The sequence below is a fragment of the Passer montanus genome, unplaced genomic scaffold (assembly GCF_014805655.1).
Source record: "Passer montanus isolate IOZ18808 unplaced genomic scaffold, ASM1480565v1 scaffold54, whole genome shotgun sequence".
In the NCBI taxonomy this organism is placed as follows: Eukaryota; Metazoa; Chordata; class Aves; order Passeriformes; family Passeridae; genus Passer; species Passer montanus.
This window is the reverse complement of record NW_024370374.1, coordinates 2435006-2458439: the sequence shown is the minus strand read 5'-3', so window position 1 is coordinate 2458439 and position 23434 is coordinate 2435006. Positions and strand designations below refer to the sequence as shown.

General features: G+C 39.0%; 1 protein-coding gene across 2 annotated transcripts in view; it reads right to left on the bottom strand.

The window, feature by feature from the left end:
* Positions 1-1507: 1507 nt before the first annotated feature.
* The window catches only part of PARVA (parvin alpha), a 63439-nt gene continuing 41512 nt past the window's right edge, over positions 1508-23434 (bottom strand). For both annotated transcript variants that reach the window (XM_039725006.1, XM_039725007.1), the window contains exons 5-13: positions 22413-22553; positions 20284-20399; positions 14785-14843; positions 13930-13949; positions 12646-12707; positions 11913-11981; positions 10586-10687; positions 9673-9745; positions 1508-6304 (exon numbers count right to left, since the gene is read on the bottom strand). In XM_039725006.1, coding sequence (XP_039580940.1) covers positions 6228-6304; positions 9673-9745; positions 10586-10687; positions 11913-11981; positions 12646-12707; positions 13930-13949; positions 14785-14843; positions 20284-20399; positions 22413-22553 — 719 coding nt within the window. In that variant the 3' untranslated portion in view covers positions 1508-6227. The remainder of the gene's footprint in view (positions 6305-9672; positions 9746-10585; positions 10688-11912; positions 11982-12645; positions 12708-13929; positions 13950-14784; positions 14844-20283; positions 20400-22412; positions 22554-23434) is intronic.

Genomic DNA, 23434 nt, shown 5'->3' with positions numbered 1-23434 from the left:
TCGTTTTATACCACAACTTAAAGGTAGAAAAGGGCACTGGGTCCCTAATCCACACCTATTGTTCCTATCATGAGATGGAGAAGTTCACAGCTCTTCTCCTCCTGCATTCCTGCAGGACTGTGGGCCTTTCAAGACAAGTACTTCATCACCATTCCTGTATTCAGGGTATCATTACATATCTACTATGCAGTGTCCTGGCAGAGAGGAGTGAAAGAAGAAGCTCAGCAGGAACCTTGCACTGAAACAGAGGCAAGACAGAGGTCAGTCTGTTTTCTCTTCAAAATTATGTTTGGGAATTTTAACACCTTTTGATTACTGAAATACAGAAGCAGGTCTTACAGGAGGCCCAGAAGACAGGTTCATTCCCCAAATCCTTTTCCACCTTTTCAACAGCTTAATCACCAGCTACACTCCTTCTTCTGCTCTCCTTCTGTCCCAGTTAATGTGGAATTACTCTACACACTGAGTTCAGCTTAGGCATCAACAGTCCCCCCCTCCAACAATAGTAAAAACACTGTTTCACCTTCATTTTATACTGCAGGATTCTAAAAAGGAGGAGGAGTAGCTCCCATGGCTGCAGAAGGATATTAAAGCCAGATATTTTGCTTTCTGTGTGAACAGCAATGAGAAGATTGAGGCAGCCAGACCGTGACCTTTGTGTTCTACTGCAAGGTTTGAAGAAGAGCAAGTCTACTTGTTCTTCTGGACAAAACCCACAAATTCAGCACAAAAGATCCAAGTGCCCATGGTGGGGGTTGAGAATGTGGCTCCTAAGCAAGCAGAATTGCTTCTATCCAGCCCTGAGTAACAGACTGGGATTGAAGACTGGCATTAAAACTCACCCTGTCTTTAGTGCTCCCTGTTGATTAGGCAGCTCTGCTTGGTGGTTTCAGCTTTACAAGCAGACCTAAAGATCAAACACCTGCTTCTGGACTCCAGCCAGTAATTCAGTGGCTATAAATGTCGATCTGGAGCACTTTAGATGCCTATATTTTGGACTGGTTCCAAGCTCCTGCATTAAAGGGTAGCAACAAAAACAAGTTTATACAAAAATAGATCTCAAAATCTTCCTAAATGCAATTATTTTCTGACACAAACAACATAATTTCAATGTTTTGCTAACATTTTGTTAGATTCAAAATTAACAAAATTGCTCTGCAGAGAATTGCATTCTATCCAGCTGGGATATCCCCACTGAAGTTCTCAGCACCACAAAGTTAAAAGTAAAGGTGTTCTTTGCTACTTTGAGTCAGAGACAGCATTTTCCTGACCTGCTGCTGTTAATCATTTCAAACATATGTTTACATGATTGCTTTTGCCAACCCACGTTCAGCTGTCACCAGCCCCCACAGAATATAATAATAAACACCTTGCACACCCACAAAGGGGTTACTGGAAAAGGGCTGGGTGCATGGAGAGGTCTGGAAGTTTCGAGAACACAAAACACACAGCTTTCCTCATTTTTCGTCAGACAACTCATCCTTCGACCCAACAACAACATGCAGTGTTGATTTTCAGGTGCAAATTTTATTGTGGATCATAACAAAAGGTTTCAGGAAAAGCACAGAAAAAAAAGAGTGTGTCTTTTACTTACAGAGTACATATATTCTGTGAAAGCTACTAACTCTGCAGTTGAAGGCAATGCAGCTTAACTTTAACTAATAATTATTAATTTTGGATACATGTTTAGCAAATTTTGAAAACAGTATTTTTTCTCAGTTAGTTTGATACTGAAACTGAGGACTAAATGTTCCAATGACTCTATTTTTGTTGCAGCAGGCATGGTATTAAATTGTTAGACAGAAAAGAAAATCTCATTATTGCAGAAACAATGTCAGACAAAATATTTTTAGAATACATTAAATTAGCCCTTGTAAATGTTGAATGACTCAAAACATCTTTGGAAAAATCCATGGATACTGAGGTATGCCTAATTTTAAAATTTTGGTGGTGCTATGTCAATTTTTCATGTGACAAATCAAAATAAAATATCTTCAGGCAAGCTAATTGTAACTTTTTACAAAGGATTTCTTCAGTCTGTAATTGTACTTTGACTGTGAAGAGAAAGCCCACACTAATTCTTACAATAAAATGACAGAAGCCTTCTACAGGTAACAGTGTAAAAATCTTGTAATTGGTCTTCAAGGCACTGTTTTCTCTTTGGATGCTTGGTCATTAATGAAGGTTGTTTTGAGAGGAAAACAAAAATAACAAAAACTAGACCTAAGGCTGGCATCTAGTATATTAAATATTACATATATATTTTTCTAATGAAATAAACTCTAAAAGCCATTCTGCTTTATAACACCGTGGCTTGCAGTAAGGTGTCTGCTAAAATAATCTGAAACATGAATTTAAAACCATACTTCCAGAATAGTAAGTACAAAAGAACAAGAATAAAATAAAAAGAACAAAAGCCAACCAAGTGCCCCAATCATCATGGTCTGCTTGAATGCAACTTTCCCCAGCACTGCAATGCTCTGTAAGAGAGGCCCTGGTGATTTCCTGCCACTTGTACAATTCACTGCAGTAGATTAGGACCGTATCCAGCTCCTGCTGGTCCACTTGAATTCCTGAGCTATGGAGCTGCAAGGGCTGCTACCCTCTGTAACATGGAGCTACTCCTGACTAGGAAATGTAAAGAACTGCACATTCTGCAGTCAGCACATTTAATAGGAAACTTGGTTTACAAGTGTGTCTTGGGTAAAATTTTGTAAAGGTTCCTTTTTATAGGATTTGTTCTTTATGACAAATAACAGCCAGTCAGCTGAGAAGGAAATCTGAAAGGAGCTGACCTCGAGCTATTAGGATTTTAGGTATTTATTTTCACAACACCTTATTGACACACTATGAAAAATCTGTAGTTCCTCTTTAAAAAAACCCGAACAATAAGTTGTGTTTGAAAGAGCACGCCAGGATCCATCAAGAGGGAAAAGATGCCCATCTCCAGCCACAGAAGAAACCTAGATACCATATTGCTGGATGCAAACGAGTCAGAAGCCACAGAAAATGGTTCTTTTGGGGGTCTCACCATGCCCCAGCAGCAGCCAAGTTCACTGCTTGACTGCTACTCAAGGCAGGCCAAGAACTGGCCACTTTTTGGTGGGCTCAGCTGCCTGTGGGCCTTTGTGTGCCACAGCACAAGAGACAGGCACATTGGTCAGGTGGGTGAGATCCCAAAACCACCACGAGATCCTCAGGAAGGGCCTTGGATTTACCCTAGCTGGCTTTAGGATCCAAAGTGCTGAGACAGCAGCCTTGAGACCACAGGCTCCCTCTGGGACCAGGAGAGGAACTGGCCTCTCCAGGTCTCACATGAGCCAAATCAATCCATTTGGATCCATTTAATCATTTTAAGTAATTATACATAAAGCTGGTTTGACTAAAATTTAAACAACTTCTATCTCGATATAAAGAGTGAGGAGAGTTCTGCTTCCAGCAATATGTCAGGGTGCACTGCTGTGTATCAAGAATAAAAGAAATGTAGGTGTGGCAGAATTTGGCCTAGATAATTTTTCCCTTCCCTGGAGAAAAGGGCTGGCCTACACCAACTGCTGAAAAGCAAGCTGTCTATTCTATAGTAGTATTCTATATTTCTCTTATATTCTGAATCAAAGCAATAAATACTAGATATAATCTCTATATTAGATTTTGTATTTATCTGATAGCTATTTAAATCTATACTGTCAAAAATATAAGCAGTGACCCACTCCTACAAGGCAGCATATACTATTTGTGTGTAAGTGTTAAAAACTATCACATGGATCTATATTTACATAGGACACTGTTGTTTATATAGCAGACTTTAATTTACATAAATTCTTACCATAGGATAGATAATTGTGGAAAGGTTGGATATTGTTTAAATGCTTCTACGGTTCTGCATAACAGCATTTCAGCATGAGGATTTAATAATTCTGTCTCAGTTTTATATGTTTTATAAGGATGGAAATGGAGGCTGACAGATAAATCTCCAATAATGTTATACCAATATAGCACAAGCAATACTTATTTGCAAGCCCAGGCAAAGAAAACTGCTTCAGTGTTCACTTTACCCATACAAATCTCCTCTTTAAAGAAAGTGCACTCCTGAAAATAAAGGCTGTCAAAATCTTTCATCACTGTTGAAATGTAAAAGTGTTGCAGATGAGCATGTTCTGCATAAAAAACATCATTTGTTTTTTAGTTAGCTATTACAATTACTACTAGGTGTGCAAATGAAAAACTTGCACGTTAAACATTAAAATAAGCTGAAATTGCTCCTGATATGTACATGAGAAGTTCTGCCTCAGTTTGCTCAAAAAAAAGTTTGGTTAATTTCTATTGTTTAGCTTCTCAGATACTAAAGCAATAATGAAAATGTTCATTTTCATTGAGGTCAAAATGTCCAGCTATTTCTTCCTGTAAAGGGCAAATAACTGCTGTTTTCTGTACCTCTAGTTTCACAAACTCCGTTAAAAACACACAGGTAAGAAAATATTTTAATAAAGATATTTAGAGTGCTTCTTACAATCAGATAACTTCTGAGATCAGAGAACACCCAGGTATTGTCCTTTGAATTGAATACTGAGACTTTCCCTTGAGAAAGTTTGCATTATTTCTCAGGAAAATAATTTTGCAGGCCCCCCCCCAGCAGAAGTCAGTATCACCTTATCACTAATCATCAGCTGGCGTTTAGCAAAGACAGAAAATAACTGCTGGAGTTCCCTCTGTGCTGATGTTGTACTGGAAAGCTCTACATAAAAGAAAAATAAAAAGTCTGGAAAATGGAAAAATGTAATGCTTTACATCATGAGTAACACCCAGCTGTTACTGAGTGACCTTGCCAGCTCTGCCTTTCTCCTGGTGAGGATTCAAGCACTGACAGATCACTTTTCCTTTGACCTAAGCCAGCTCTGCTGTAATTGGATGGCTGTTAACAAGTCTCCTTCCTGCACTTAAGCACTCCCAAGATTTCTGAAGAGTTATCAAGGAATTTCAGCCTGAGGAATTTTTTTCCTGACTGTGTAAACGAGGATCCCAAGAATTTGTGGTTGCAATGGAACACTTTGTTTCAGAAGTGATCCAGACAGCCTCCACCAGCCTCCTCTGGTGCTTGGTACCAGTCTAAGGGAAGAATCGACTCCTATTTCCTTTTTGTGTCTTTGTTAAAGCTAAAACCAAAGAGATAACAGCTCAATTGGTGGAAACTGAACATAAAAAAAATCTTTGTAGCCATGTAAAGTCACCAAAGAACTTTATACACTAATGGAATCTTTGCAGATGGAAGTAGTTTTGACCATTTCTAGAAAATGAATCTTAATTTTTTGTGTTGAACATTATGCAGCAACATACATTCATTACAAAATCAACCAAAGGGACAATTCTAAATTCTATTTAGCAATCAATCTAAACTTGCAATCTGATAGTCCTATGGTTAAACTGCAAAAATAAAAACAAGCCATTCTTCTACTTTCTAAAATGATGTAATAATACAAATATTATAGAAAAGCTGTATTATACAGGTGTGTCTTCCTGAAAAGTGTTCTTTGCAAAAAAGATCCCTTCCTTGAAAAAAAACAAGTGACAAGCTGCAAAGTGTGGTTCTGTGGAATGCTCAACAGCACATACTGAAGCAGAGTATCACATCACAGTAAGTCTGAAGGAATGAGTAGCCACTTCAGTTTGTACCCACAAAATTAAAGCCTAATAATAGCACTGGAACTATATATTCAGCAGGTTGTTTCTTCTTCTTAGTTGTCATGTGAGCAAGTGTATTTAACTGTTTCTCCCCATTCACATTCCTCACAATTAGAATGGAACTATCTTATCATGGATGGAAAATATTCTTCCCCTTCCCAGATTAAAAAAAGATATAGGTAAAAAATAATTAAGTACTCAGTAAAGAATATTCCTATGATTGGCCCCAAAGGCTGATTTGAATCAAACTTACTACATTTTTTTGCATTGTTGCTTCACCTATTAAAAACAATGCGAAGACAACCAATACATGAATTCTCCCAGAAAATACCCAGATACCTTCCCCAAACCCTTTTTCTTTATAAGTTACATTAGTCTTAAATCTACCGTGAAAATAGCAGTGCCAGAATAATCAACTAATAACCAAAAATTCTTCAGGTAAATGGTTTTGTTCCTTTCAGGACAGAGATGCAGAGGAATACCGACGGAAGATATACAAGTTATGATGTTTTCTTTGTTAACACTGCTTTCTGACTCAAATCAATTCTTCACTCCACATTCCTGTATTTGGAAAACAGATTGTACAGTACTCTCAGCGTGGACTTCAAGTCACAATTTACAATATCTAGAAAAAAGACAAGGGAAGACAAATTAGTTAACTTCATTAGCTCCAAATGTTTTCCAGAGAAAAAGTGCCCATTCTCTACTCCTTTCCCTTGCTCACATTAGTAACTACGAACATTAGATCACAAGGATAGAAAAAAAGAGTAAAAGTATCAGTAAAACACAATTTTCAAACTGGCAACTCAAAACTTGGTGTTTTAACCACTTCTAGTTAGGCATATAAATAGCTATTGCTGCTGCTGACGAAACGTAGCCAAACTCAGATGCTCCTGAGCCAAAGTGTGCCCAGGATTACACATGCTTCTATGACTTCACCTTCACACAGTTGTGGCTGGAAAGCAAAGACTTTGAAAAAAAGTCATCAGTAACCAATGGAACCTTCGTGTTATGTAAGAATTGTAGGACTTGGCACATTGTGGGCTGCAACATCCTTCACTAGGCCTAATTTCAGCAAGATACCTAGAGGCAAGTTTAATTTTCCAGAAGATCTAAGGAAGCTAGGTATACAAGTGCTCCTTGAACAAACATCTGAAAATTCTTTGAGTTAGCTGACATTCATGGCTGAATCAGTCCTCAGAAACTCAACATCTAAAGTAAAGGATTTATATGAAACAAAAAGCTAATGAATACCTTCTGTTTCAAAGAGCAGTTCTTGAGAAAGTCAATATTATTTCACAAGAAATCTATAAAACAAACTGACAAGTACTACTGCAGCAGTCTACACTGAAGTCTACAGTGCTTTACTCAATCTCAAAGAAGGATTCAGAACTGCCCTCAGAAAGAGCAGAGTGGAATCAGAATTGTCCTATCTCTTTCTGCTGAATGCATAGGAACTCAAATTCCTAACTGTGGTTCTTGGAATTGGCCAAAACCTCCAAGTAAGCCCAGTCATCAGAGTTTAGCCATTATACTTATCTACATTAAAGTTTCTCACAGATTGTGAAGGGGTCACATTTAAATAATTAATCAAATAAAACCTATATTTATCTACATTAAAGTTTCTCACAGATTGTGAAGGGGTCACATTTAAATAATTAATCCAATAAATAATATGCATGGTGTCCTAAAGTGGGCTAACTAAAGATATTGAATTTACATCCATGGACAAAGGGTGGAAACACTCAAGGCTAGACTTTATTCTGGGTGTGTGCATGGTCATATAACCAGAGGCAGCATTGATTTGTGGCTCTTGATAAATCATATGAAAAATACTTGGTATAAAATGAAGAGGAAATGCCAAAAGCTGCAGGAAGGGTGCACTGCCACCACAACATCCCACTGCAATCTGTAATACTGTTTGCATGCAACATTGCAAGTTTCCTCTTTCAGGCCAGCAGCAAGGTGCAAAATTATTTTTTTTTCCAAATACAGAACTTCTATTATTAAAGAAGTAACTTTGTTAGGTATTGCAAAGACACCACCAAAAAAAAAAAAAAGATACCACCACCACAGCAAAATCCCACAGAAGGGCTCAAAGTAAAAGAAGCACACTCCCAGAGAAAGATGGATTATTTCCATTGCTACATGGGTTTGACCAACACATGTAACATTTTACTGGTTGTAAGTTTCTAAAAGAGAAACTTGAGTTTGGCTTTGATGTACACATTGCAAGGAGCTCTGAAAAAGCTCAAACTGCAAACGAATTCGTTATAGATTCAGCAGATTAATGTTCCAGCCATTTTTAAAGTAAAAGGTCACAGAAAGCTTTTTAAGACCTTTTTGATTATATTGCAAATAACCCAAATAAACTGTTGACCCCATAAAAATCATTGGTTTTCATACTCATTTATTTAACTGCATTCTTTTTTTTCCACTAAATATGTTTTTCATATTCTAAAGCACTTTTCAGCATATTTTTTCCTCAAGAACCTCAAAGAAACAGTGTAGGAATTCAAAGAGTATTTAGTGTACACATTTAGGTTAAGATCCTTTTCAATACTCTTTTGCTCACTGGAAATTTTAAGTATGGGCATTGTGCCCAATGTAACAACACATAAAACAGATGTGTTTTTCCATTCACTTTGGGCAGGAAGTTTCATATTAAGCATTTCAATAATTGCACAAGAAATGTCTTATATATGCTGAAATATCCTTATGGCTTGATTTATACTGGAAAAATTAGCTGTCCCCTAGAGCAATAAATACCTGAAAAATTAAATGCCATAAGAATTTTAAACCATCCATGGGGAGTAAGGGATCACAGATACTCTGTGTTTTACTTGGATCCCTCCATTTCACTGTTTCCCCATTCTCACTTTGACTGTTTCAGACATAAAGGCTTGTGACACACTCACCAGTGGTACAGTTAAGCATGACTGTGGATAAGAGTTCAAGCAGTCAAAAGAAGTAAAAAACCCAGGCTAGGTAGGTCCAGATTTAATGCACAGGCTCGATCCTGAGATACATTATTTTGTGTGTGTGTGTCTCTGTGGCTGTTATAACCTGGAAGTTGGAAGGGATGGAGAAAGCCCCGAATGGAGCAGAACCTGATTCAGCAACGAGTGCCTGAATTTCCCAGGAGCTCTGACTGTTAGAAGCAACACCCTGACCTGAGCTTATGTCAACTCCTCAGGGAATGACAATCCAATACTGTGGCAGGAAAAGACTGTGTGCACCACAGAATGTAAGCTTGAAATTGGTCTTGAAAAGACACAGCTAGGTTGATTATTGTGGCAGGTAACCAGGAGCCCAGATATCATTCTTGTTGGGAAGAGGGGAAGAGAAGCTGCACACCCAGCTCCTGCAGGGTAAGAAGTAGTAACTCCTCACAGGAGGAGCTACAAGAAATACCCATTACTCTGGTGAGTGTCTCCAGCCTGAAAAGCTGGATTTAAACACTGTATGCGTATGAACAAAGAGGAGTGGAATCCCAATGCTCCTAAAGTCAGCAGCAAAACTTCTAACCTCCCTGAAGCGCATTCTACTGTCAGTCCCCAGCTCCACATCTAATTTAAATATGCATTATTAGGTTCTGCATTCAAAGGCATGCATGGGGACATTTGAAATTCTTCTTCCACAACACTTCCTTCATTTGTGAAAATCTTATAAATTACTGGAATACTCAAGGTTTAGTGTGAAAATGTGAGATGGAGGAAAATTGACCAATTGAAATCTGCCAGTGACACCAATCACAACTGTGTTCCCTTTCTTTCCGGGAATATTGGAGTATTACTGCATATGTTTGGCCAATGAAGAAAGAAAGCATTGCAACCTTTGAAAAAGTGCATTTAAAACACAGAGTTCCTTGAGCACTACAAAATGTACCTTGCCTTTTGCTGCTGGATACCTTCATTTAGCCACCCTGAAACCTTGTAAGATCTGGAGCCAACACAAATTTTTAAGGAGATACAAAAAAGGTAGAATAGGTACCTTCTGGTCTTGGCTTTGGTTTTTCCAATCCACCATCCTGCATTAGCTCAAATGCAAAGGATACATTGACAACCTGGCAATACAACAAAGGCAGTCACTCTTGTGAACTCTGTACAGTGCAAATGGTCAAGACAAGATGTATTTAAAGTTGCAGACCCAGATATTCAGAAGGAAAAAATAGTTAGGGCTCTGTATATCTGGTCTTTGGAATTCAGACAATTCATTGTTTTGCTGATTCTGTGTGATGGTGGTTGCAGAAAGATAAAGGTAATTGAAAGTTAACATGAACTAACACAACCCTCAATAAAATTACTTGCAAGTAAGCACAGCCCACTTTCTACAAGTTCAAAAATTGGAACATGATGGCCCCTGAAGTTCTCTTGTCTTGAACAGACAGATGAATTGCCTGGATAGCTGCAGACACTGATGTAATGTTGGTCTTAAATTGACACATTGTACATATATGCCTTTATGCTTCCAAAACCCATGAAACCTTTCCAACATTAAATTCTTGGATTTTGGACACACAAAAAAAATCAATTCCGTCATCAGTGCCTGTGTGTAATCCTATATACATTAATGAACAGTAGGTCTGTTTATTAACATATAACAATGACAGCACCACACAATGGCTGCCAAAATCTGTTAATACTTGCTAACCACCCCATCATTAATATAATTTTCTGGTTCATTCCAGCTATGTATTAATACTGATAAAATTTAATATACTTTTTTGATACTAAAAAAATCAGTATTAATACTGATTTTTACAATACTTGGAAATGGTTAGCAGTACAGTCCTTTCTTGATTTCAGCTATTAGCATCAAACCTATGCACGAAAGTTTGTGTTATCCTTCTACAACTAGACATAGTTACATGTTTGTTTTTAACAGAAAAATGAAATCTAGTTACCTTTTGCTCAAAACTATCAGGAGTCAAGAAAAAGCTGTGCAGGGGAACAAAATAGCCTTCCAGGAGACCCATTAGCAGGACTAAGTACACTCCATCTGCAAACTGTGAAAAAAATGTTTTTCAGTACATTTTCTGAAAAATAGCTCACCACTTTTCGTATTGAACAACGGAGTCCTGGAACAGGATTGCCCAGGGAAGTGGATGCCCAACCCCTGGAACTGACCAAGGCTGGATGGGGCTCTGAGCAACCTGGTCTGATGTGTCCCTGCAGGAGGGGTGGAACTGGATGTCTTTAAGGTCTCCTCTAACCCAAACCATTCCATGTTTCTTTGGTTTTGTCACAGGCCTCTCACTGTGGCATCAGGTCTATAGCAACCCATCAGCTTCCTGAGGCAGGTGATTTTCTTTCAACTGCTGGAAATACCACCTCTCATTTCAGGGAATGCTGTTTCAGATAAATGCTTAAGGAGTTTCTAGGTACCTTTGAATGTTTCCCCCAAGATAAACAATGCAATGAGCAGAAATAGGGAACGCCCCTTTGAAAGCCTTTACACACAAGTTCCATCTAAATCTTAATTTTACCTTTGAAAAATCTCTATCAGCTTGGTAGGGGTGTAAATAAAGCAGAGATTCTTAATAACATGAATCAAGACATAAAATAAAGCCTGACCTGAAGACACCTGGGGTTTTTTGATAGTGCAGATCCCATCCCTTCCTGCCTGACCCCGTAATTTTCTTATGATAACTGCTGCAATTGTTCACATGGGGAGGTATTAGTACAGCAGGATTAAGCTTTTCTTTTAGCTTCTTTTCAGCCAATTTAGCAGCTGAGAACAAGACAGAAGAGCATGCAGCACATTATTTCTGTGGTGCAATCAAGCCTGCAGCCCAGCTGTACAGCTGCCTGTACACTTGAGCAGCTTTGCTCCCGAGAATCCCCGAATTCCCCCTGAATAGAGGCATTGTGATCCCATGTGGCTGCGTGCTTGGGCAAAGGTAGGCAGGAAACAACTGCTCAGCCTGGCACTGGAGCAAACCAAGTGCACACAATTCCTTCCTGACCAAAACAAGCAGGTCCTCCTTACAGCACTTGGCAGCACCCATTGGGTAATTAATTTTTATGCTAATGGAAGTACAAAACTGTTTTAGATGCTTAATTGGTGAGGGTCTTCTTTTAGAATAGTTAGAAATGAAGGGTTTCCTGCTGAAATAACATCTTAGAGCTCATTCAATAATAATTCAGTGAAATTTCTGGATAAAGCTGAAGGCATAGTGCACAACATAGTGCAACTACCCCTCCCCTTTAAGAAAGGCTATAAAATCCTACCTGTGTGTCCAGTTCAGTCACCTCTAAATTCAATTTATTCAGATGCTTGTTCACAAAGGTGATGAGAGTCTGAAATATGAAAACAGTGCAGTGAAGGCCTACTCAGCAGCGCAGCATTTCAACACCAGCAGTATGAACTCCACTCAGAAGAGAATCCGTGTGAGTAAAGAGACTGCAACACAATCTCCACGTTTTGAAATTGAAATGTGACATTAAAAATTGTTTTAAAATTATTTTTACAAGAATTAAGAACAGAAATAAAATTAATGTGATATATATATATATATACATTGTTAAAACATAGAAAACCCCTAAATTTTTAGCAAACTAGGGAGAGGTGGGTAATTGGACTCCACCCAAATCTGACAGCAGCCAAAATACTCTAGGATCAGACCTCTGGCAGCTGTAAACTGGATATCTCGTTGGCATCAGTAGTCAATGTACCAGTTGGGTTCTACTCAACACACACTTTGTGAGAACTTTCCTGATGGAAACTTTGATAACTATATGTAGTTCCATGTCCCAAAGTTAAGTTTGTGCTGCTGAACATTAAATAAAAAGTAACATTATAATCATGACTTTGTGTATTTAAGCATAAAGCTTAATTGTATTTCATGTATGCAAAGCATGCCAGTTATACATTATATCCACACTCAGCACATCCACACCATCTGATACATGCAAACATGCACATGAACACATTAGGTATTTCAAAAATAAAAAACCTTCCAACCTTTTTCACTACATTGAGCTTGTCTGGGGCATGGTCAAATAAAGTGTCGAATGCATCTCTTTCTGAAAAACATTCAGGGCCATTAATATACTGAGCAGCAGTTGTTCCAGTGCAGAATAAACACTTCCTGAGACACACATTCATTTGAGACAACACAGTCAGCAAAACAGTTCAATATAGTCTCTGTATCCCAAGTACCAAGTAGTTTGCATACTTCTCTCTTTCTGTGAGCTGCTATTGACTTATTCTCTATTGTTCACAAAAAAGCATCATTTTCAGGTGGGATTTGGATCACCTAAAGACCCTGCTTCTCAAAAATGAGCGAAGAATAGCATCCTTATGCATGAGATCTTAAACAGCCAGATAGAGAGAGCCAAGTAACCAAATAATTTTCTGCAGAAGAACATGACTTTACATTAGTCACTATATCTACAGAGGAAGAATTCCCCCAAGGGCCACTGACTGCATTACTAAGCATCTCAAGCAGGTTTATGACTACACATCTGCAATACAATCCTTTGTACAGATGTTTTTGGCCATTCTCAGATGCAATTTAGGGCACTACCAGCAGGACAACCAACCTAAGGTAGCATGACTAGAGTGCTACTGCAGTCACCTTCCAAAGAAAACAGAAAAATAAATTAAAAAGGCACTAGAGCCTTTTCTGAGCAATTTGTGTTTCAACAGCCACCTGAATAACAGCAAATGACTCAACAAACATTCATATTCCTCAATTTAAGAAAAACTCCAAAAGCTAGAGTAGATCCAAAGGCATTTGTAGAAGGCAGACTTTACACCAAGCCAGACTCAGGGGAGTGTTTTCTGTTGGCCAGCCTCAATCCTGGCAGTGAGACACAGGAGGCACAGGACCTTGCATGGCCTGCAGGCCTGCTGAATAATGACTCAACATCTTTTAAGTATAAGTAGGCAATGGATGTAGAATATAAACATTCACCAGCTGGTTCATGATAAGACACCATTTCACATTATGCTGGGAACTCAGGACCATTAATACCACTGCAGTAATGTTCTGGAGGTTAAACCACAAAGCATATGCAAATTAACAGGTGCTGAAAAGCAATGCAATGTATTTTAAAGATGGTCTGAGTGATTTTAATGGTTTTTTTCCTCCCTTTTGTTAACTGCCACAACAACCTGTGGTGCATATTTGCCAGGGCAACTTGAAATCCTTTCCTTTCTTGCCACTTGATCAAAGTGACCATTGGAGAACTCATGTACCCTCTGGCTGCCTCAAGAAAAGAGACAATAATCAAATGAACTTACCATGCCTTCCTGATAATGCCCTGTGGGTTAAAAAAAAAAAAGGAAAATAACAAAACGGTTACATACAATTCACCTGCAGATATTGTGCTGCAACAAAGCTCAGCACACGTGGTAAGATCTTCAGCTTGGTGAATAATGGAGTAGATCCACAGAATTAGGAGAATTTTGTGAATAACTTCACCAAGATAGTCCAGGGTTAGTCTGGAGTCTATCAGTATAATATCTCTTGTCTCCACCAAAGTCTCACAAGAGGCCAGATCTCATATTCCCTACTTTGAACCAAATCAGCACACCTTGCCTGAGTAAAGAAGGCTTTTTCATGTTGATTTTGTGAAAACTTTCCCCTCTGCTTTGAAGATGCATCTACCACACCAACCTCAATAGAAAACCAGCCCAAACAAGGTTTGGGCTGTGGTATGAAGGACTGCAGGATTTTGCTCCAGTTGATCCTTCACATAACTATCACACATAAATCCACACAGATTAATAATAAGTCCGTAGTGCAGCTTCTCTCCATTCAATTAGAAACCTGGATATTCTACTACTGTTCCCTTTTGGTTTGGAATAGCTTTTCTGTTATGAAATGTTCAGTGAGATGGCACATACAAGGCTTACTGCCATCATTTTACACACCTAAAGTCCTGCTTTTAGTTCCCCACCTCTCTATTTCCTCCCCCTTTTGTATTTTTAGATGCTTGTTTGCAGCTCTTGAAAAGGCTAAAATACAGTCACTGGCTGATGCATCATCTTCCCTGGAACCCCAATACTGAAAGCTAAAGATCAGCAAATGTTTGAATTTCTGAGACACATCTGTGTTCAATTACTGAACTGCTGGCAAATGTGGTGTTGACATACTCAGTGTTACCAGTTATTTCCTCTTGGATTTGTCGAGACTGGAGGATTCCTTCTCGTTTCTGGAAAAAGGAAAAAACCGACATTTTTCTCACTAAAGTTTAATGCTTAGGGTACAGTAAAAATTTGTGATCCACAAACATAATTAGATAAGAAACATGCAAAATAAGAACTTCTCTTACACCAACTTTCAGTAATATATCATTTTACCTTGCAAGTATTTCAGAGAACTCTTTTATACATTAGCAAGAAACCTGAAACTCCACCTGTAGAAGGAAGTATTTATTTTCCTTTCTCCATTGTTCTTAATTCACTTTTCTTTTAAAGGTCCCAATTCAGCGAGACATTTGAAACACCCAAACACATATGTAAGTATTTTAGTGGAGATAGGTCTAGGTGAGCCGAATTAAGCCCTGTATTTCAATGAACAGCTTGGCAGATGGTGCCCATGCTTCCCTTTTGCAAAAACCTTGCTCCCAGGCTATTTTTTTTCCTCAAGTGTTTCCTTTCTGTGCAGACAAAGAGCTCTATTGGCTTCTGACAGAAACCAAAATGGAGCTTCCATTCATACTCCTATCCTGGTCCAGCAGTGCTCTGATGTTTGTCAGATGGCAGAAGCCCTTCGTTGCTTTGTCCAGAGGCTGTGCCCAGCATGGCAGAAGCCAACTCCAATCACTGCTGTTTGAGTCAGCTGCAAAATGCAGCACTTGAAGAGTTTGACATTGTTTCAGTTTGCTGATCACACTCATCTAGGGCTGGTGTAAATACCACACATATGTTTTGCCTCTCTTTGTGCTCTCTCTGTCAATTCTGTTTGCTGGTATTACCAAAAATTTGCAGTACACAGAGAAAAGTCAGGCAAATGCTGACAACAGCATTTCAAGTCTAGACATCAGGCAATTACTCATAATTCTTCACTCCCTGTCATACAAGGAAATGAGAAAAATAGATTTATGCAGGTCCTAGATTCATCTTCTCTGTGGAAAAGACAAAAGGAGAATAACCTTTTAGAAAAGTTCTTCATGGCATCTGAATTGGGGCTGCTGCTTTTCCCTTCCTTGGAGAAGACAGCACATCCCTACCTGAAGCAGTCCTCAGTGTGTGATGGGCTGAGGACTGAGACAGGCTTGTCTATTCCTTCCACATGCATTACTAAAATACATTTCTTGATATATTTTTCCTTCTATACTGTATTACTAAAATATATAAAGAAATATATTTTTATTTCTGCAACAAATAAATGGGTCACTCCAGACTGGCACTTGGAGTAATGTGAACTGTCCTTGCAGCTAGATGATAGTTTCAGGGGGTTTCTGTGATATTTTTTAAAGTCCAGCTTCTAAGTATCTTGCACATGGTGAAAAATGCATTCAGGGAGGGCCTTGGAGCACTTAAAAGACAGAGGGTAGTCCAGGGTGCTCCATTGTGGAAGAGGGGGCACAGACCAGCTGCAGAGAGGCATTGCCTGTCACACACCTTCAAAGTCTGGAGAAGAATGACATAGTTTAGGACCAACTCCACTTCCAGCTTGTGCAGACAGCAGTGAGAGCTGTCTCCAGTCCTAACTGAAGCAACTCCAAGTTACTATCTAGTTCATGCTAGCACAACTTGGAATTCCACTCTGTTTGGTATTTTTGTTTATTTTTCCCTTTGCTGCAGGGTGAAAGGAAACCTTTATTTCCTCCTCATGATGACTCTGACATGGCATCGATGCCTTATGCAGCAAGAACCCTGCTGCTCCCATCTCCCACAGGGGCTGAGCACCACAGCAATGCCATCTGTATTTTTCAGTGATCACACTGGGAATAGGAACAGAAAAAGGTTTCTAATGCTCTACTCCTTCTCTCTGCAAGCACACAAAAACTGCCTGAAATATACTCCAGCACTGATATTAAAAATATTTCCTTTTTTTTATAAACTTCAGCTAATATATTAAAATCTAAAAATCTGCACGTTAATCTTGTCGCTGACAACAGCAACAAAAACAAACAAAAAAACCCAAACCAAAATGATCCCAAGCCCTTATTTTGTGTCTGGCACCTGACCACTAACACTGATGGGATTTCCACACTAACTGCCCAAATACAATGTGCATGCCCTGGACACTTATTTGACCAGCACATGTCAAGACAGACTTTCCTGTACTTTTAATTTGTAAAAAACGGGTGAATTCCCAATGGAATGGACCTTAAAACATTGGTCTGAGCACCTTCTCTGAAGGCTTCTTGCTCTTTAAAAACTCTTCACTCAAAATTGACCCTAACACTGATGTCACCTATTGTGAGGTTTGTTTTATACTAGACAGAGAATGACACAATACTCCTGAAAACACAGAGAGGTGCTGCTGAGGACTGAAAGACTGTGCAGCATGTTCCTTAAAGGCAACAGTGGCTAAAATTGAAACAACAAGCCATAAAAATCAACATCAACTATTTGAAAGTCCCTGAGAAAAGAGCTATGAATTAAGATTCCCCATAAAAAAGAAAAGCTGGACATGCATTCCAGTGGTGACAGAAGACCTTAATGAACAGGCTTGGCATTTTCTTCCCTCACAGCTGAAAGACTTCACAGAAGGCCCTGAAGATATTCCTAATCACTTGCCATTTAAAATTGGCAACTCCCTAGAACACAAAAAAAAAAAAAAATAATCTGAAACTAGGGTAGCACATCTGGAAATAGAAAAGATCTCATCTTATCTCCTCTTGTGTCAGCATTTTTATGTAACTGAGGGCCAACTGCTTAATTTCCCCCCAAAGTCCCAGTCTGAAAATCTTGCCATAATTTGGATGGCTTTTTGCCTATGTCTTGTTACAACTCATTTCACCTGGAGGACCATTTTTATAACTGCCCCACCAAAGTGAAATGCAGAATTATTCTGGAGCTTGAAAGAACAAATACATTTGTCAGAGGTCCAGAGAAGATTTCATTGGAACCCGTAGGCAGTGCTGCTCCCAACCATTTCAGACCTTCCCAGGTAGTGGTACCAATGATCTCTGATTAAGGTTGTGATTTACACACTCATCACATCTCAGTAATTTCCTAGCTCTGCCTAAGAGGAGTTTATGCACCCCAGAACTGCTGTCCCAGAACATGCTGAAGCCATTCTGGCTGCTCTGCAAGTGCATTCTTACACTCTCCGATTTCCATCTCCTGGACACAAACAATCTGTCATCTAACAATTCGTGGATGGTAGAAATACATAATTTTTAGGAAGAGGCAAAATGATGACAAGACCCAGCTCTCCAAAAAAGCTCTCAGTCATTTCAGTAGATACGATCAAACAAAGCCTGGGTTTTGTTCAAAGTTATTTATTCTACTGTTATGGCAGGAAAAGAAAATAATAGAGTAGCTACAAAAGGTCCAACTATCACATTTTTTCCTAAATCAGCTTAAACCCAGATTTCATATCACTCTCATTGCTAACAGCTTTTGTACAAAACAGCCAAAGGAAACAAGCTTTCATAAGAACTAGGCTGATTACCTGTTGGACATGAGCACATTTTTTGTTTCACAAATATGTTTTTTTCTATTTCAATAAATGACATCCAGCCAACACAGCAACCCTCACGTTTTACGTGTTTCTATGCCTAACAAAATCATGAAATTAATTAAGGGAGTCTTTCTTAAAAGACTTCATAAAAGTACTTTGTTCTTTTACTTCTGTCTCTCCTGTTCTCTTTATCAAACCATGCACAGCAGAATTTTAAAACAGCTACTGCATATATGGTCTGTTAAGCTTCCCTAGGCTTGATCTTTCTTTACAGGATGCTTTGCATCCTGTAAAGAAAGTGTTTAGAATGTTTAGAACATGAGGTGTGCAAGTCTGGCCACTAAATTAGGCATTAGGATCTGCTGATGGTTGATTAAAACTTTTGTGAGTTCAAAGGGTACACAATGCATGATACAGAATCAGTCCCACAGGATATCAAAGACAGATTTTAAAAAACCAAAAACAAAACAAAAAAAAAAAACAACCCTCACCCACCATAAAATAAAAAAGAGAAATGTCTCAAACAATTACAGTAATTACAATTACAGTAAATATACTGGCCCCCACCCTCTGTTAATAGGAATCAGCAGAGCTCTGGAGTTCCACTGACTGGCTGTCACCAAGGTCAGGGTCTGCAGGACAAAATCTCCTTCAACATTACTTGGAATATTATTCTGGTGCAACTGCTTCCACTGCAAACCACTGGTGCCTGAGCTGCAGCTGTGTAACTAAGAGTGAGCCAGATTCTCCCACTCCTTATTGTTTTAAATTGGTTTATCTCTACTGACTTCAGTGGATTTGCTGTTGAACTACATTAGCCTGTTTAACAAGAGGACAATTATGCCCACTTATTTCAACTTGTCTGGAGGTATGGAATGACAGCAGAGGTTTTGGTTCTTTTTTTAAGGACTGTGTTATTTTTCTTATTTAGTTTTTCATCATAATGATGCCCTGCTCACTGTACTCCAGATTTCTTAAGCTGGTTGTGGTGGAACTTTGAGATAAACCAGTGTAAATAATACATTTATAATAGCCAAAGGAACTATGTTTCTTTGAAGCCTTAGTCATGTTAGTGCAGATTCCCAGAGATTCTCCTTCACCATCTGTAGAGAAACCCATGAAGCAGAATCTGAGCCAATGAGTCACTACCAGACATCAGCGACACATTTACCAGAGACTCTCCTTCAGACTTCTCCCTAAGTAACAAAACTTGTCCTATTTGAATTCTAGAAGAGAGAATGTTTACTTTCTCAGATCTGTCTTGCAGATTTTCAGTCACACAAAACTTGAGCAATAGCTCTTTCACCCAGTTACTTCAGGGTAACATCAGTTAAAAGACATAAATAAAGGCAGTTGCAGTGTGAAAAATAAAGGCAAAGTTAATTGAGAGAAAGAAAAGCAGATTAAATGGGAAGAGGACAAATAAGATAAAGAAAGCACAAGTTCAGCTGAAAGAAAAATGATGAACAGAAAAACATGAATTTGAATGGATGAGGCTCTAATAAGGAAACTGACAAAAGATTTAGTTGATGGGGATTTTTTTGCATGCTTTTGAGAAAACCAACACTATAATCAGACTAAATTAGCATGCACAGAGCTGAAAAAGAAGTTAGTCACCTAACATAAATGTGAATGTAATAAACAGTGACAATTCATCATTCAGTGCCAAGAATAATTTGAATCTCTACACAAGTGAGAAGAGCATCAAAAAATGGGGAAAATAATAATTCTAGCGATCATTCTGGGTGATAAACACATTCCAACAATAATAATTCATATATTTTTACTGTCACAGTCTGGCCACTTCACAGTAAAAGTAAGACATTGTGAGCCACAGCTCAATCTGGGAAAGCACTGGTGCCTTTTTCTGGTGGAAGCATGGACAGCAGGGAAGATGCACGTGTACTCCCTGTCAGCCACAGAGACACACGCGTGCCTGCCCAATGCATCTCTCAAGACACCCCTCAGTCAACTTCACAGCATTACCAAGAGCTGTTTAAGGCCCCTCTTACCTGCACAACAACCACCTGAATGGACACATGGTCAGGGAGTCGGATTGGTGCTCGAAAATACTGAGACAATGCAACCAGAAGGTGAAGGATCGCTACGAGACTTTTAGCATGAACAGCTGAAATACACATTAAAAGCACAGGTTACAAACTGCAAAGTAACTAGGGCAGAGATTTTTACTTCTGTTTAGGATGTAGGGATTATGGGACTCTTTTCCTCTTGCCACCTGGAGCCAGGGGGCACCTTTAAAGCATCCCATCTGTAAGTGGTCTCCTGCAAGATGTGTCAGCACCAATGCACTACTCTTTGCAACATCTGAGTGGCACAGGCTCATGGAGATGGAAATCTAAAACTAATCCAAAAGCCAGATTTTATGTACAACAGTTTAAATGCTGTCTCTTCATTCTCTTTGCCTCTCTTTTATTCTCTTTATTTCAATAAGGATTTATGGACTATCAGAAAGATATTTTTGTACTCATAACATGCACTTATTCATTTTTAAGTGTCACAATGTCTGCAGGATGATAAATGAGCCTGTTTTGGCACAAGCCTTAAGCAATAACTTATTAAACTCAATGACTCAAACATTCCTCATGAAGTTGTTCTAGTTCTGTTATTGAAGCTTTTTTGCAGAAGGTTTCATATATGGGTAGTTAACACTAACACAACTTAAAAGACATCAAAAGCCAAACTGTAGGAAATCCTTGATCAAGTATCAAATCACTGCCATGCATGTGGATAATTTCCAATCCTTATTATTCCCTTTCTTCTTCTATTTTGTTTTTGCACCCCCAAAGTAGTATTCCTAAAAGATCTTTGACACTGCCGCGCACTTAGGTTTTTGTACTTGAACTGATCATTAAGTACTACCTTACTGCACTGCTGAAACATGATCAGATTCACACAATACCCTTCCTCATAATCTCACAGTGCAAGTCTCAGCTATGCCATGCAGATACACATTCATAGAAAACGTGGCATTGCTGGCAAACGCTGTGGTCAGGGATGAGGTGTTTTAGCAGAACACTACAAAAGATGTCTGTCTGCCTATTCATAGAAAGTGTGGCATTGCTGGCAAATGCTGCTGGAGTACCTGTGGTCAGGGATGAGGTGTTTTAGCAGAACACTACAAAAGATGTCTGTCTGCCTACCACCAGTGTGTGCTACAGCTGGACACAGCTGCTGCTCTCTATCTCTACTCCAGCTCTAAAACACATGTAAAACATTAAATTAAAAGTAGGAGTTAAATTGTCAGGCCACTCCAAACACCCCACCTCCAGCTGCATAACAGAGAATGGAAAGAAAACTCGGGGCAGGTTGAAAAAGGAAGGGGACAAAAAATTCAGTAGGATTACAGAAAGGGGAAAGTCAAATGGCCAAATGTTCACTCTTCCTCCCTTGAGAGATTTCTCTCCTTCTAACTAATTTGTTGTGAATGGAACAGGATACAAAACTGCTCAGCACAAGTCAGGTACAGGAAACAGGGAAAATGTACTGGTCAAGGTATTCACCAGCATGAAATGATTCTGAAAACCAAACTTAAAACAGATTAAGAGGCCTAATTTTCCTAAAACTGATAATCTGCTTTCTGCAATACATATCCACTGAAGTGTCTCGTGTTGGGCCACTGAAGACATTTCTGTTAGATACTTTTATGTTCATTCTTAATATGATAGAACAGGAAGGGCGCAGAATTAGTCTTGATTAGAGTTTTGTAAGCAAAACTAATGTTCAGACTTTGCCCAAAATGATCAGAAATATTATTGATATCTATGTCATAAATTTCACAGAGAGTTCTAGGACCTAACTGTCCTTATGTCCATCTACTGCATTTCTGCAGGTACTTGTCTGTTTCAACAAACCCATTTACCAATACAAAACTTAAGTTGGCATGAGCCAGCAAAGCCACCACACTTGGACAGACTCTGAGAAGACACCTAACTGAAACTGAAGGCTGAGCACCACTAAAGAGGACAGAGTGGCACATCTGGAAGTGTCTCTCAGAGCAGGTCCTACCATAAATCCCAGGTTTCAGCCCTCCCTTACCAATGGATATTTCAGAACCCCAGATGGCACCTACAACCTCCCAGCTGTCAACAAATGAGAACAGTATAGCAAACACAAAACTTACAGTCAACATTCCACTTAATGCTTCTTGGAGGGAGTTTAAGGGTTTCATTGATCTTTTCAAGCACGGTCTGTAGCTTCTGTTTCTGAGCAATTTCAGACTGAGTAACTTCTGCAACATTCAGCTTCTCACTTTCAAGCTTCTCTGAAGTGATAGAAGAAGGAACAGAGGAAAAAAAATTGTCAGCTCCATGAAGAACACAAAAGACATTCCATACACCCAGAGCTACATTCAGAAGACATCAGACTTCCTAATTTTGTATCTAAGTTTTTTCCAGAGCCACTTTCCCTCCACACTTCGGAGCTTCTAAAGATAAATTCACATTTTGCCTTTAGTTACACACTGACAAGGAGAGGGCCAAGTACTGCTCTATGCCGCACCACTGGCTAACAAACATTTACTGCAACTCCCTTTAGGGAGCACCAGACTTGAAGATAAGGCAAATTACTTCTGTTGCTTCTTCTTGAAGGTTATTCTGCCTGCAAGTGGCTTGTACAGCAGACCATCAAACCTAGGAAACAGACACCAACTTTATTTCATCAGTCTCAGCTTCCCAGCTTCTACCTCAGATACAGGAGATAAAAATTTTACTTGGCCTAGTAGTTATAAAACGGAAGTGATTCCCTATTCATAGAGCAGAGGATGCATCAAAGAAAGGCAAACAAGTTTTCATGAAAACAACTAAAACCTCAGGCAATTTCTCTCCATGAAACCACAGCCATTTTCTGCACTCAAAATTTGCAGTAGATTTTAGAATACTTAATGAATTGGTTTGTTACAATTAGTATAGTTACTATGTATATACATACATGGTTTATTGTTTACCCTTAAAGAGTAAGCAAAGAAAATATAGCATCTCCCTGGTGACAACACCAGAAACAAAATGCTTGGTCACTTATCAACCTACTTCTACAAGAGTATCTTGTTAAGATTTACCTTATCTGGTAAGAGCTGATCTTGCTCCCATCCAAGCCAGCTGAATATCTTCCCAAAGCGAGTGAGCCTAAACCACCATCCTAAGAGAC